At 44.0% G+C, this 16,575-nt stretch overlaps 1 protein-coding gene and 1 long non-coding RNA gene across 6 annotated transcripts; one reads left to right on the top strand and one right to left on the bottom strand.

Moving 5' to 3' along the window:
* The first annotated feature begins 6,214 nt into the window (after positions 1-6,214).
* Positions 6,215-14,027, top strand: LOC125529889 (uncharacterized). 5 transcript variants are annotated; one of them, XR_007292759.2, is made up of 6 exons: positions 6,215-6,476; positions 9,834-10,032; positions 10,139-11,376; positions 11,461-11,567; positions 12,423-12,589; positions 12,940-14,027. It is a non-coding gene; the product is annotated as an uncharacterized LOC125529889 (long non-coding RNA). The 5 variants fall into 5 exon arrangements; XR_007292756.2 differs by having other exon boundaries at positions 6,216-6,476; positions 10,139-11,243; positions 12,940-14,026; XR_015610430.1 differs by lacking the exon at positions 6,215-6,476 and adding an exon at positions 9,611-9,734.
* Positions 6,495-9,466, bottom strand: LOC125529888 (wall-associated receptor kinase 17-like). Its single transcript, XM_087534814.1, has 3 exons — positions 8,557-9,466; positions 8,296-8,460; positions 6,495-8,194 (listed from the first exon to the last, which is right to left on the bottom strand). Exons 1-3 carry the CDS (start codon positions 9,464-9,466, stop codon positions 7,134-7,136), a joined length of 2,136 nt encoding a protein of 711 aa, XP_087390940.1. The 3' UTR covers positions 6,495-7,133.
* Positions 14,028-16,575: the final 2,548 nt, after the last annotated feature.

The raw sequence follows: 16,575 nt of genomic DNA, 5'->3' as shown, positions 1-16,575 counted from the left end.
GATGTACAATGTCAACAGCTTGGTACAGTGGATCTAGATACATCATGCCCGAATTGGTCTATTGTTACCCTGGTTGCTAGCAGTGTGTTTTACAGTCAAATTTTTGTGATATGCGCACCACTCGGGTAGGGATCAACAGGATGGTCCGCATCTTCTTTCGGTTTCTTCTAGTGTCTCAGCTCTTCAAAGAGGCACATCAAAACTGAAGCATTGAATCTTGTTCAACACCTCGTGGTATTAAAACAACGGAAGGCAAGTGAACCAAACACAAGAATATATATAGCAAATGGTCTAGAGATATATAACAGGCCTGAGTAAGTGACGCCCAAAACCTTTGTTAAATAAATCACACAGTAAGTATGATGTTGCAGAATATTGCAACTCATTACTTGTGAAGTAGCAGTAACAAGCGTCGCCCACTCGGGCGACTCGGGCGGCGACTAGGGTTTCGAGCGCCGCCACCTACATCTCCTCTACCCCTCCTTGCCGCTACCCGAGGAGGGCGTCGGGCAAGCCCGTGCGGCCACCAGTGACGGTGGCGGCGAGGCCTTCGTCGTCCCTTTCGCGGAGATCCGGATCCACGGGGCGGCGGCCCCTGCTGGTGCGGCGCCGCCGTTCGCGCCCTGGACGGTGTGCGCGGGGACTTTGCCCGGCATCCTCGACCGCTCGGGCGGTGGGGCGTCGGCGCTTGGCGGCGGTAGTTCGGGGGCCTTCGTCCTCGCCAGATCTGGAGGCCTGCTGCTCCCTCGTTCCTGCTCCTTCCCCTTTGCGCTTGATGCCGGCGGCTGCTGCTGGATCCGGTGCTTCTGGGAATGGTGGTGCAGATTGGGACCGGGGGAAACCCTAGGCCGGCTGGTTCGGCTCGACAGCGGCGTCAGCTTCGGGCGACGCATCCTTCCTGAAGGCGGTGTCGTGGTCCCTATTCTTGCCACCTCCGGTCCTCTCCCGGGTGAAAACCCAAAATCCGGCCTGGATTGGGCAACGGTGGCGCCATGGGCGTCATCCCCTCCTTGGAGGCGTTGCCTGGGGAGCTAGGATTCGGGTGTGGGTTGATGAAGGTGGGGGCTTTGGCCGTCGGCTGGCTCTCTGCAGCTGCTCGCGGCGGCTTTCCTGCTGTGCAAAGTGCCCCTTGTATCTTTAGGGCATTTCCTGTTTTTGGTGGTCGCGTCGGAGGAGCGGCGTGGCATCTGGCACGTCGACAACGGCGGGTCTTAGCGGCATGGTGCAGTGGGGGTCTCGCCGGTGGGTGATGATGGACGAGCGCAGGATGGTGGCGCTGTCTGGCGTCGTGGTGGCGTCGATGGCAGAGAGACCTGGCACGGTTCATGCAACAGTACAGCTCTGAAGATGGATTGATGGCACGTGGCTGTGGCGGCCTCATACCCGGCAGGCGTCCTGGTTGAGGAGTGCACCGGACTGGTAGGTGCCCCATACCCGGCAGGCGTCCTGGTTGGGACCTCAGGTCTTAGATGTTTAGGTTTGGCTGCGATGTCTGTTTGGTATTAGGCCCAAACTATTTGCGCCCCTTCATCAGTTGGATAGGTGTAGCGACAGCTGTTGCTTAGACGGTGGCTTTAGTCTTACTGTTATATGGCTTTGTAAGGTCTTGTGAGAATAATAATAAAGTGGCCGTATGCATCGCCCAGATGTAGAGACCGGGGGTCATCCTCCTTTTCTAAAAAAAAGCAGTAACAAGCATGAGCAGTTGATCATAATGCAACAAGGGCATGTTATACTGCAGGGCACTGCTGGTGTGAGCTTAATTAATTTTTTGGGCTTGTAAATCTTTTTTACCCGTAAAAAAAAGATTTACAAGCCCAAAAAATTAATTAAGCTCCTGACCAATGTGCATGGTTAATCGGGATCTACTGATATATCACGTACTCTGAGTAAGTGTTGACGCTCAAAAGTGGCACGATCATAAAGAGTAGCTTGAAGCTATGTCAACATTAATTTAAACTTATTATTGAAAGTCACCATGGGATGGCTCTCTTCGAGAGATCAAGATGGATATGAAGATGATCAAAAACGGAGCTTGGATGCAAAAGTTATGATAAGTACAGAGATGCTCATGTTGACACCAGATTAAAGAATGGCTTGAAACACAATTAAAATTGCCTCAAATGAAAGAAGTTTCAACATGAAAGTTGTGCATCTCGTCAAAGCGGCTGATTTTCATGTAAAAAACGTCTCAAACCGAGTTCGTATGCAAAAGTTAGTGCCGAAAATGCGCGGTTGCATCAGGATGGTCGGACACTCCGAAAATAATCAAGGTTTTGAATTTCTCCGGTGATAGCCGGACACTTCGGGGATGTTCGTCCGGGTTTTTGGATTTCTCTGCTGCAGACTTCGGAAAACAACCGAAAACCCTATCAAGATGGCCTCTGATAAAAAAACATTCAACATGAAAGTTGTTCGTCTCGTTGAAATGGTCAAGATTGCTTTTGGGCTCGTTTCCATTTGAGATTATTTACTGCCTCAAAAGTGACCCATAAGGTGCAGCCAGTTGTAAACCAAACAGTTTTGCATAGTTTGGATTTGGAGTTGGACCCAAACTAGAGTTTTAAACGTGAATTCTAACCTTTTCTTGCACGGGAAGTCCATCCGCCTCTTATATACCTAAGGAGTGACGGCCGATTAAACAACATACAATCGATCAATTCATTTACCAGTTTTTACCTTTACTTTTATCTTCTCCCTTTTCTTCTTCTTCTCGTTCTTTTTTCGTTCTTCTTATTGCATGGCAGCAAACATCGAGGCCCTAGGGGCTATCAAGTCGATTTAGGGAAGCCCATAGCTATCGCGCGCCCTGACGGGGTCCCTTCCGGGCATGTGGGGTTTCGGGTCTACAAAAGCGTCTGCCGGATTGCTTGCGTACCGCGCTTTCGGACGGGTCTCCTTCAACGTGAGCTGCGGTGTATCACCCCCGATGTTGAGGGTACATGATGACGTGTTTGTGTGCAAACAGTTATGAGCCATAGACCGAATCTCTTAGTTCAGTCAACAATGAACCACTGGCCAACCATTACCATGATCCAAGTAAGACGTCCGTGATGAGAAGAAATCATTGCATGCACATCTGGTCTGTGAAGTGAAATTTAGGATCAAAGAAACTCATCACAGCAAGGTGTGCTAGACTTTGTTTCTCGTCTTACAGTGTGCATGGTCACTCAAGTCTCGAATGCTACACACAAATTGTAAGTGTACACGTACGTATGTTTCAAGTTCTTTATATTTTTGTTTCCTTTTTGTATTTCGTGTTTGCAAATATTTTCTCTATATAGTTGAAAAACACCCAGGAGTTTTAAATGCATTGTAAAAATGTTCAAGATTTCATAAAAGATATTTACGGATTAAAATATTCTTCAAGATTTTTCTTTTAAAAACCAAGCATTATTTTTCTGAATTTTATATTTTTAAAATTTGTTCACAAATTTTTTAAATGTTACCGCATATAAAAATTGTTCACGTTTCTTATAAATTTTCGTGAATTGTAAAATTTTCCAAATATTCACATTTTTTGAAAAAGGTAAACTCTTACAAATGTTCAATAATGAAAAGAAAAAACAAAGACCAAATGAAAAACTAGAGAAAAAAATCTAAAAGAAAAACCTTCTTGTAAAGTAAGTTGGGCCTCCGAAACCTAGAGAAAATAATGAAATGGGCGCTAGCGCTTCCCTGCCAAGTAGACACAATGCTTTCTATAGGGTAATACCTGGGCATATGTCGGGCTGGGCTGAAAAAGGCCCGGCGCTGAAAACCTAGGCCCGAGCCCGACCCGGCCTGACCGTAATAAATCAAGCTCAAGTCCGGCCCGAGCCAAAAAAAGGCCAACATGGACCGGTCGGCCCGACCCGACTACGGCTAAAATCTATTTTTTTGCAAGCCCGAGCCCGGCCCGATCTGCCCGTCGGGCACATTTTCCAGGCCTGAGCCCGACCCAATGACACACGCAGGCCATCCGGGCCGAGCTTCCCATGGCCAGGTATAGTATAGGGGCACTCCATAAGATCACTAATTAGAGGGTGCCCCCTTGCATAGGTCACTCCTACCTTCTCTCGTGGTGACAAGTGACACACTGCATGTGTGACACTTGTCACAACCGGACAGTTTTGCATTTTCCATCGTTGGCTATCTCACATCGAGACCTTCAAGACTATAACCCAGTTGAAAGGTTTGAATGAGCTTTTTTACTTTAAGAAACAGGAAATCGAAAAAGCCCGAAAACAAGAATAAACACAAAAAAATTGGATAAAAACCATAAATAGAATAAAACCGGAGACATAGAAAAAAACAAAAGGCGAAAGAAAAAAATGTAAGCCCAAGAAAAAAAAGAAAGGACAGTTGTGCTTTTCACTTTTCTTGAAGCACATATGTATTTTTCACTTTTCGGGAAGCACAACACACAATTCTGACTCGCGAAAAACACTGGTGTGTTTCATTTCACTTTTTGAGAAGCACAGTTCTTCACCAAAAGCACAACTGTGCTTTTCACTTGCAGGGGAGCACATTTGTGCCTCGCGAAGAAAACACTGTTGTGCTTCATTTCACTTTTCGAGTAGCACAGTTGTGCTTCTTTTGGTCGCACAATTGTACTTTTCACTTTTTGAAAAAGCACAATAGTTGGAAGCATAGATGTGCTTCACGCTGTTGCGTAGTTGTGTTTTTCACTTTTGAGAAGCACAGTAACAAAAGTCATGAAAACCACAAGCAAAACACGAAAACCCATTTTTTTGGGAAAACCCCAAAAGGTGTGCAAAAAATTAAAAATCGAGATCCCACAAGTGCGCCAACTGCTCGACATGTGGTGCCAGCTAAACACACCAAGTGACACGCTCCCGGTCCATCAAAAGTGTCCGCTGGGTTCCTCCAAAGATGTACCCTCTCATTAGTTTTGCACCAAATAGTAGCCAATTGGTACATATCACACACCTTTCCAGCTTTAATTATTTATGTGGGCCAGCCCATATAGTTTTTTCTTTTAGTGGTTTTGGGAACCTTCTGGAAAGTATTTTGCAAGTTTTTCAACTTGATTTTGTTCCTTTTTAAAATTTTCATTTACTTTGTATCATCCATTTTAAAGGAAAATCATGAACTTTTAAAAATTTCTGATTGTTCTAAAATTCATTATTTATATATATTCTTGTGAATATTTTAGTTTTTTTTGACATTTTTAAAATACATATTTTTAAAAAAAATACGAAACTTAAAAATATAGGAACATATTTCGAATTCATGTTTTTTTCTCAGAAATCATGAACTTTTCGAAAACATGTGAATTATCTAGAATTTCTAAATATATTTTAAAATACCTGGTAATTATTTTAAAATCAAGAAATAATTTCTAAAAAATTTGAACATTAAAAAATATGGTTTTTTAGAAATCTCGTCACTTTATTACTCAATAAGAATATTCATAGGTACACGGTTCGGGTCATGAGGAGTGCCCAACCAAACCTACCTAAGCCTAGATTATAGGCCGATTTGACGAGATTATGAGCTTCAAAATTGTGGTTCCTACGCTCATGAAGAAAAAGAACATAAAGTAAACCTATTGCTACGCTCTATTATTTCATGTACTATTGCCGAATGAAGGCCCCTTGTTCCAGCGTCAATGACCTTCACCACACCCAGTCTATCCAATGCAACCACCACCCTCTGAATATTTAGATCATCTGCTAGTGCCAATGCTTCACTGCAAGCAAAAGTTTTCAGTATCATCGAGTCATTGATGCCTCGAACCAGAACAGCCGAAGACCCAAGGTATAACCCTGTGTGGTCTCGGCAAATGGCGGCCACTACTTCTCCTCGTTTGTTGCGCAATACCGCTGCATCTAAGTTCATCTTCGCCACTCCCACTGGTGAGGCTATCCAGGACTTGGGAGAATGTTGGGCAGCACCTGGAACTTGCCTCGGCACAACAGGCACCAGCTGGCCCAGCTCATTCATGTACGATGTCACGAAAGATGATGTCTACTGTGGAGATTGAAAGATTCGTTCGCGTATTGCCTTCCTCCTTGCGTACCAAATGGCCCAAAGTGTGATAACCATTGATGTAAACGAGTAGTCATCCAAAGTTTCACTTAACTCGGAAAGTCAATTCTTCGCCCGTGGTTTCACATTATCTGCCATCTTTGACACTACCTCTGGCTCCGCGAGAGCCCATCTACTCCTTGCCATGGTGCGGCAAATCATCTTAAAAGCTAAAGCCCATCCTGCGAACTAACCGTCCTAGTGGGCCCAGTTCTAGCCTCGCCAGTTCCTCATCTGATTCTAAAAAAAAAAGAAAGAAAAGTACCACTAGTTCCTCATCTTCCCGTGCGCATCGGCGACGAGGGAAGGGGGCGAGGGAGCCGCCGGAGAGTAGGAGAACGAGGAGGGAGGCGCGGCCGTCCTCCCCCATGCCGGCGGTTCGCGTGGCAACGAAGGGCCATGTGCGGCGGAGCGGAGGGGATGCGCCGGCGGCGGCCACTTAGGTAAGATCCAAATCCAATGTGCCACCGCTGAAATCCGTTTAATCGTAAAACTGAACTGTGTTCCTCCGCGCATTGAAATTACTTGACTTCAATAATTACTTCCGCGTAGGGGAAGAAGCCTGGTAGCAATAATTCCTTAAATTGTTTTCTTGTAAACGATAAGATGTTGGTTGTTGAGAAGGGTGTTTCCTTGAGCCAATTCAATCTGGAATTTTTAGATAAAAATTAGTAAATTGACAAACACTTATTTCCCATTATGACCTGTTTAGTGTTTATATTTTAAGAAATACAGCCAAGGAATGATGTATTCACCTTCTAGCACCACTGCACCAGGTAAACTCTTGTCTCCTGCATACTTACAGTTACAGGATAAACAAAAGATGAATTTGCTTGGTGTTGTCTAACCATGCAATGTTGTTCATTCTGTAATTTATAGGATGTACTTTGTCTTTCGTCTTACTGGAAAGCCATATGCAGGCCACTAACTACTACAACAGCTAGCTTAGTTCATGAACAATATTCATTTCCTCATCGCACCGAGACTCCGTAGATGAGACTCTTAGTCGCTCGGTCTTGTGTCCACATCCTTGCCAAATCAATATACTTACTGAATCATAAATTGTAAAGTCTAGCAAGTCTGGTACACAACACTCTTGTTCACTCTTCAGAATTGACTATGCAGTGTTGTTTCATTAGTCTTCGCAGCGCTTCAAGTTCGACTGCAATCTCTACCATCCTTGGCCTCTCCTCACCTTTCAGCCTTAAGCAACGCAAGGCCAGCTGTGCCACAGTTTTAACATGTCTAGCCCCAGCTTCCTCGTCTACCTGAGGATCTACAATTTCGGACAACCGGTTCTCATGGAATAGTATACTGAAATGCAATGCTAGGCTTCTCACCTCATCCATCTTACCGCCAAATATTGGTTTCTGCCTTGTCAATAGCTCGATAAGTACTACACCAAAGCTATAGACGTCACTTCTCTCTGTCAGTTGGCTTGTCTGGAAGTACTCAGGGTCCATGTACCCCAGTGTCCCCTGCACTAAGGTCGTCACATGGGTCTGATTATGGGCCATTGGCCTCGAAGCACCAAAATCGGAGACCTTCGCCGTGAAGCTCTCGTCAAGGAGTATGTTTGACGACTTGACATCTCTGTGAATAATTGGCATTTCTGTGGCCATGTGCAAGTAGGCAAGTGCTGTCGCAGTTTCCACTGCAATCCTTAGGCGTTCCTTCCACGACATCGGGGCTGATGTGTTGTGGAGGTGGTGAAAAAGGGCCCCGTTGGTGATGAATTCATAAACCAACAATGGAACTTCTGACTCGAGACAACAACCAACTAGCTGGACCACATTCTCATGGTTCACTTGTGAGAGAATGACCATCTCATTAACGAATTGTTCCACCTGGCTCTGATCAACTCGCTGCGCCTTCTTGATCGCCACAACCATTTGATCAGATAGTATGCCTTTGTAGACCGTTCCAAACCCACCTCGGCCAGCTATGTTGTCATCACTGAATCTGTTGGTTGCCTTTTCAAGCTCGCTAGAGGTGAATATCCTCAACGGCGCCCTCTGAGAAAACATCTGCTGCTTCAGGAGCATGCCACCATTCTGCAAAAAGTATTTCTGTCTTATCTTCGCAAGCTTTCTCTTCGTGAAAAGCCAGTGGGTCCAGAATCCGAGCATGAGGAGGACAAGCAGCAAAGGCAGGCCTCCACCTAAAAAAGAGAGTAGGAACTTTCATGAATAAGTGCTCGTTCATTCAGATTGAGCAGATCATTTCAAAAGGGAAAATTTTATAAGACCATGTGAAACTTGCCTGCAGCAATCAGTAGCGTTGTATCTCTTTTGCACCCAGTGCCCTGCTTCTTACCATCCCCCGTCATGCCCATGGGGCATGCACAGTTAAAACCACCAACTGTGTTGATGCACTTGTGCCTGTGCGTGCAGGGATACTTATTTTCGTCTTTGCATTCATCAATATCTTGTAGAGAAAGGGAAATCAGAATAAGGCATATATTCTAAGTTAGTGGCAATCAAAGCATAAAGGTGTCATCTATTGCAAACATGAATTTCTCACCTTGGCATCCCAGATAAGGGTTCCCAGTGAAACCTTCAGAACAGTTGCAGCGGTATGCAGTGTTATTTGCCACGGTATAACAATCGGTGTTCTCCTTGCACATGTAGGTCTGAGGCGCACTACGCGCCTCTGAGCAGTTGCCGCCGGATATAGACCAGTCAAGTACCATTGGCAGGTTTGTCAGGTTTCTGTCCAAGTGATCCCTGGAGAACACATAGGAACCTTGGTCCACAATGAACGCCTTGCCGCACCATGCGCTACTGCTTTTACTGATGTTCCCCAAAGATCCGGAGGACTGCAGGAGCTGGCTCCGTATGCTGGTAAACTCTAACTTCAGTACCTTGAGTTCCTCGGGCACTGAAGCTTGACAGCAGCCCACCCCAGAGCATGCGCCACTGGTGATGCTTCCCTCGGAAGCGCAGAACGACACGCAGCCTCCCCTGTACCGACTCGTTACGTCCGGGCTTTGTATCATGGCCATGGAGTCACAGCCAACGACGGTGAACTTGTTAAGTGTGTGTGAGAAGGTGAAAGGCGTGCCCCGAAGGTCAATGAAGTTTGTGGTCACCGGGCCAGCGTTCTGCTGGCACTGGGTGTAGACGGTGTGACCGGTTACACGTACATAGCCCTGGAGCAGCGAGATGCCCAGGACCCTGTTCTGCTTGCGACCGAGCGATATCATTGGCCCTGTTGATTCACATGATATGTCGAAGCCTGGATTCCTCGAGATGCTCGAGTTGTCAGGGATGTTGAAAGGGGATGGGATGTTGACGGAGCTGCCGGGGCATTTGGTAAGGCTGGATTGGGCGGAACCGGTGCAGAATAAACACAGGCAGAGAAGGAGCAACTGCACGAGAAATATATACGGAGCTGTGGCACAAGGATTACCTTGCGCCCTGAATATCTTCATCCTGATCGATCGATCAGTTTATGCAGGTAGGATGATTGCTTAAGGGTGCTAACATCTGTGGGTTGCTGGCAAGCCGCACTGTACCGCAAAGCAATCCTCCTCTGATATTCCGGGGAGATAGATGATTGATAAATGCGCACTCGGTGCAGAGTTATAGGTGTTTCCTGCTCACCGCGTCAGTAAATTGTGTTTCTGGTCAAGACTTTTCTTGCTTCCTTCAGTCAAATCCTTTTGCCGTGCCACTCGTGGAAGGAAAATGATGGCCCAAGTAAGACGTGCAGTTTCTACTCAAAACAGACCTGGAAGAGAAATTAAGTGCTCCAGAGGCTTGTCCACATAAATCTTATTTGTGCTATATTCTTTTCAGCACTGGACAAGTTGACGCTGAATGGGTCAAGTCAAAGTCCATGAAAAGTTGTGGCTATGGCTTCGGCTGCGTACATGGAACTTAAAGACATGGATTGCTTTCCACATTCTGTCTCTTTCAAAGCTAGTGTATCTTGGCACGCTCGTAATGCTTGTACGTCAGTTAGGCTAGTCCAACAACTACAACATATCGTTTGAAGGTACTACACGCATACCCGATCGCCACTGAACTCGTGATCCTTTTCGGCATTCTCGCACTTGATTTTAGAAGCTCACCTGTATAACTGTTTCTACTATATGGCACAGGGAACTTGAATTGCTTGGCCCAAAGAGGCAGAATGGCCTTGGCTTCGTTCCTGTACTGGCGTCGCTAGACAACCAAGATCAGCATCGGTAACATGGCAGTTGTAGCTGGTGAACGGTACTGAATATACATATGACAGCTATAGCCGGTGAACGGTACTGAATATATATAGAAGATAACTCAAGACAGTGGGCAGTAAATGGCGATGGGATGCTTTTGCTTAAACTGATTCTCTGATTCTAAAGTACTCTGTATAACAGCATTTGTTTGCTGCAGAATAAGTTAACTGCTTTGAATGGAAGAAATTCAGGGGAAAGAACTGTGGTGTTGCAAAGCTAAGATGAGGAAAGGCTGTATTCTTGTGTTGAGTCGAGACAACGAGGATGCACACGGATGTTTGACATTCTCTCTCGTGATTAGCTTCATGCTACAGTCATGGCCGTCACAATATGACACATCTGGGAAGAGAGGAATGATGTGCTCAACAATGGTGCATCTCGTGATCCGAGACAGTTGCTGGAAATCTGAGCCTATGTTCAATTGGTCGTGCAAAAGTGCTCGAAGCCCGGGCCTGCTCCTAGGCGTGAGTCCTTGTGGTGAACTCTCCAATGGACTGAACCGCCAGTAGGTATGGTTGCAGTCAATGTTGATGCTGCCCTGTTTCCCTTAATTCGTCGGATGGGCATTGGGGTTATGGTCAGGAACCACATTGGGGACTGTTTTGTTGCTTGCAATGATTGCTTCAGGGTGCTAGTATCTGTGAGTTGCTGGAAAGCTGCACTCTGTAGCGCATTTCGTGCAGAGTTATAGGCCTTTCCCTTCATCGCGTTGGAAAATGGTGTTTCTGCTGCAGAGTTTTTCAGCCAAATCCTTTTGCCGTGCCATTTTGGGATGGAAATGATTGCCCAAGTAAGATGCAGTGTCTACTCAAAACGGAGACCAGGACAAGAAATTAAGTTGTCCAGAGACCAGTATTATTCTTTCCAGCACCGGGAAAGTTGACGTTGAATGGCTAAGTCAAAGTCCAAGAAAAGTTGTGGCTATGGGTTCAGCTGAGTGCATGGAAAGCCATGGACTGATCTTCATGTTGTTTCTCATTCAAAGCTGGTAAATTTTGGCATACTGGCAATACTTGTGTGTGAGTTAGGCCAGTCCAACAGCTACAGCTATAAGATGAGCCTGGACCATCTCTTAGCCTTGCCACATATGGCTGAGAATTTGATGGAAACATATTAACACAGTCGGTCCTAGGCGAAAACTTCATTTGCAGATGTAATTGCTTTTTCGAGGAGCTTTATAAAGTAATTCTCTCGTTCCATTTCAGGACAAACAATGGAAAGGTGGGGCAGAAGCAACAGCAGCAGAAATTTGACTACTGGCCTGCTGGTTTGGAAGGACTTAATGGCCTGCCAATCAGGATGTACAAAAGAAGTAAGCTTTCTGCTCTATGTCTTTTAGTTTGCGCATGAGTCTTGTGGAAATTTGAAAGCCTCCTTGGTCAGTTGTTTGCACATGAACCTTGAACACGGCGGCCTTTTTTGCCGAGTAACTGCTTCACTCTTCAGGGACAGTGTAGATGCTTTTAACACCATGCATGCTGATGATATCAGGATGTGGAGAGGGAGGAAGAGTTGACATCTTTTCCCTCTATAGAACGCATATGCACATGTCAAAACAAAGGACCAACCGTCCATTTAAGATCTTTGTTAGCTTTCATCACCACAACAATTTGAGTATGAGCTTTTTATCTATAATGTTGCTTGTCTCCCTGAATCCCCTGTACTTTTATTCTTTCTTGAGAAGAAACATAAATAAGTTTTTAACTGTTCTGTTATTCTCATCAATCCTGTGCATGATTACTTTTTTTGCTTGTTTGCTCACACTTCACTAAAATTTTCCAACTGAACAGAAATAGCCTTTTCATTTCCTAACTTCTATGCTAGTGTTGACACTTTCAAGTGTGACAAGTAGTAAACTGAACAGTCATTTTTCTTTTAGAACTGCAGAACAAATATACCTTACCTTAATCATGCCATTCATCTTAGGATGACTAATCATGTCCTAATATGGAAATTACATTCGTTGGCAAATAGTTTACATGTATATCGTTTCACGGTACAGTATTTGCAAAGTCAGTATTACAATCATATCCTATTGCCACTTAACTCATGACTTCTTAATCCTTTTCGACATTCTGGCACTTGACTTCAGAAGCTCACATTTATAACTGTTTCTACCATATCTTTCGCAAGAAAAAAAAATCAAACTGTTTCTATTATATGGCAGAGGGAACTTCAACTACAGAGCCCGAAGAGTCACAATGGCCCTACAAATACTGTCACTGATTGATAGCCAAGACCTACCAATGGACCTACGAATACTGTCATGGTACAGCATCGCCAACATGACAGTACGGTCATGACAACCAGAACCACCTTATCGGGACTCTACAGGTTATCAGGGCATACTGTGATACTCCTACTTTTGTGTTACAATGAACTTACAATTAGTACAATCATGTTAGATAAACAACACGTGCATGCTGGTTGACAATCTTATTTATTTTAAAATGTGAAAACATGTTGACATGTATATTTTGTGTTGCACTAATTAGCCGATTGAATGATATTTTTGTTACCATGGTATATTATAATGTATCATCCAAGAAAAAAAAAACTATCTATTTCCTAAATAAATCAGACTATATCATTTAGGAAAATGTTCTTAGGATTCAGCAGTAAACTCATAGTTCAGTTATTGTAAGTTTGATACTGACATTATTGTTTACTTTGTTCCCTGGCAGAACATAAACCGGTTATTACTGATCATCTGTTGGAAGTGTAAGTAAGGAAACTCAAGTTTGGACACCACAGACTTTCCATGGTAGGAAAAGTGCGACGGAGTTTTTTTTTACGCATCTGAATCCACCGGGGTTTCCCCCTCCAGTAATTTGGCGTTGGGGAGTGGGGTTACTGGGATTCCCCCACCGTAGCTTGTGAATTCCTAAACAAAAGAACAAAACAGGGACTTGTCTTAAGTTCATAAAAACAAAACGATGTAAATACACCGTTGGTGCTTGAACTTGTCACGGATGTTCACTTTAGTACCTAAACTTGAAAAATACATTGAACTAGTTTCATAACTTGGCATGAGCGTGCAAATACAGTTCAAATCTCTTCTGCATACTCACACGATGCTGACAAGGCATTCCGGGGTGGCATGGGGCCCGCTGTCAGCTACTGAATGGCAGGGCGTGCGGCCTATTTTTTGGAAAACCCCTTAAAACTATTTTCTTAGAAATAGGACCTCATAGATAAACGACTGAAATAAAACTGAAAGCTAGACTGGTAGGGAATCGAACCAGTGAACTACTGTTAGCTCGCGGCTAGCCAGTCAACCGCAGCACAGTTGTATAGTCAAAACTGGATTCATGACCATTATGTACACTAGGCGAAACAACATAAATTAAAGGAATTTAATAATCCAGCAAAAAATAGTGTCGGGTCTGTGATCCAAACATCCGACAAAATGTTATATATCAGCCTTGGATACCAAAAAGGTCTCATGTTTCTAAAGTATAATTAATATTTATGACTACACAACAAACATGATTTCAAAAAGAATTTAAATTTTACATGCCATTTTAAAAATAATTCATGTGTTATTTTAAAACATATACATACAATTTAAATATTTACGAATTATAAAAATGTCTATTTTATTAAATATTATTCATGTGAGGATCTGCAATCTGAGGGCGCACAAGGTTCGCTTTTTTATAAAACACACAAACTTTTATATATTATATAAACTTTTTAAAACAAGACTTTTTTTCTTAAAGTATGAACGCTTTTATGTACTACATAAATATTTTATTTATAACGTGGAAATTTTTAGAATTATATGGGAATCTATTTAAATTACAAAACTTTCTTAAATTACTTTAATACTTCATTAAAAATGTGAGCACTTTTAGAAATTGTAAATTATTTTCATTTAATACTTAATATTTTATTTTTTAAAATTATTTGTGGAGATATTATATTAAATCATATGAATTTTTAATGTACTTTAACTTAATTATATATATATCATTTATAACACACAATTATAATTTACATAGTTTTACAAAAACTGGAATCAACTGAAATGTTGAAAATGGTCCATTTTACCCACACGAGCGCATTATGTTATATAAAGAGAAATTTATCCTTTGTAAAATTACATGTTCTTGGTTGGAGTGGTATTTGTGGCCGCTATATAGTATTAGGGTGCAGGTTCAAATAATTGACCCGGCACTATTTTTTTTCGAATAAATTAATTTGTTTATGTTGTTCAACCTGCTGTATAAAAAGCGTGTGAATATATATATGACAACAAATTTCACCTTGTCTGCTGGTTAGCCACTCCCACATGAGAGGTACAGGTAACAGGTTCAATCCCTCACCCAATTAGTAATTTTAGTTTTGTTGTTTCTCATCGAGGTCTTTTATGTAAGGAGAAAACAATTTCAGGGGTTTTTCCACATAAACCAGGACACTTGGGGTGCCTCGTCAGGGCCGTGGACGTATACATATAAGATGTGAACCGTATTTGCACGTCCATGTTAAATTATCGAACCAGTTCAATGTATTTTTCAAGTTCAGGCACTAAAATTCACATTCGTGGCAAGTTCAAGCACCAGTGGTGTAATCACCTCAAACAAAACACAGGGACTTGTCTTGACGACAATGGAGAGCTTCATCTTCAGCAAGCAAATCGGCGTTGCCGGCTGCTGCCTGCCTGAGAAAATGGAGCTTCATCTTTAGCAAGAAAATGTAAGGCGTTTTTTGACACTACATTTCGGGACGGAGGAGGTAAATATTAATTTCTCCAAGCGGATGCCGGAGCTCGCCCATCTGATTATGCTTGCCACGTCGGAGCCAATTACAACAAGCGGGTGCTCGTGCTCGCCGACCCACAACAATGAGGTGGACAGCGTCAGCGTGTTCACTCAACTCGATTCACTCGGGATGGCCGGCAAGATCCAAAATCAGAGTGACTGGATCAAAGTTGCAGGAAGATTCTTTTTTGGAAGGTTCAAGCTTGTCCATCGAGAGGGAGGTGAGGAGAGGGCACACTGGTCGAGGATGAGGTGGAGAATGAGGCTAAGGTGGAGGCCAACTTGAAGCTTGCAAGATCGACGGCCATATGGCCGATTGTTCCTCAATGTCCGTCTATTCTTCCGGGTCTCGGCAAAACGAGATGGCATTGAGCTATGGAGGGCAGCCACCGATGCAACCAGAGCGTCGACATGAGGTGGTGGAGTGATGGCGGTCATGGCCCGGAGTTGGCTTTAGAGAGAGGGAGAGTGAGAGACGAGGAAATTTGTCCACTAGTTGGGTGGCTTTTATTTTTGGCCCAGGGATATCACAGGGATGGGGCGAATATTTCCTCTCCTCTGATCCGACCAAATGCCCGGCGCAAGTTTCCATGGGTGGGAGCTACCCAGGAATTGGATCCTGCCCTTTTCCCTGTGCACCAAACAAGCCCTTATGGATTATAATTAAACAGGATGTGCTAACATAGATGAAAAAAAAGATGAGAACTAAACTAGCTCGGTGAGAGCACTCTTTGAGATGATGCTTTTTTTTTTCATGTACATCTGGTGTTGGATGTTGCCTTCACCTCCTCGTGTTAGAGCGACGGTCGCTCCTGGTCACGTAGCTCGATATATTGCTACCGGCCGGCTGCAACATGCCAGTGTTGCGTCGGTGGTTCACAAGCATTCTCGACCGGTTCATCTCATGCACTGAATGAGCCTTTGTAAATTCTAATGGTTCACTAGTAGTAAAAAACTGAGAGAACCAGATCTGGATGCATGCAGTGGCCTTATCGACACCAAAAATGGCCCGAGGCCTACTGTCCACACATGTAACGGGGGATCCACCACCCTCACCAATACACGATGCATGCATGCACGAATGGCAGTGCCATGCAGAACAGCAATTATCGTTGGCCACCCGCGTCCTTCTCATCGGGTCACGGTCCCTCCCTCCCGGTTTGGAGACATATCAACGTGCCCCTCGTGTGACAGCGCCCCACCCCAATAATTCACCCATGTCACCTCCCCTACACGTGCGGACCGCCACACACAATACCTAGATAACCCAACCCCATCTTTCGTTGATTGGTTCGTGTTGCTTATCAACGGCTGCCATGGCCACGCGATAACCTTTATCGTCGTCTCCCTAAAGAAAACCTTTATCATCATCTACTGTCGATTGTTGGTCTAAGGTATCTAATCTTTTCATGCCGATCGATGCGTCACGACGATCTTAACCCCCATCTTTGATATTGATAACAGTGCTGATTATAAATGAATTGTAGCAAAAAGACAAAAATTCATTTTTGGCATTTTTAGGTATAAACAATAAAAGCCCATCCCACTGGATCTGTG

This window comes from Triticum urartu, chromosome 7A, assembly GCF_056163025.1.
Source record: "Triticum urartu cultivar PI428250 chromosome 7A, HENAU_Tu73, whole genome shotgun sequence".
In the NCBI taxonomy this organism is placed as follows: Eukaryota; Viridiplantae; Streptophyta; class Magnoliopsida; order Poales; family Poaceae; genus Triticum; species Triticum urartu.
This window is presented reverse-complemented; position numbering and strand designations above follow the sequence as displayed.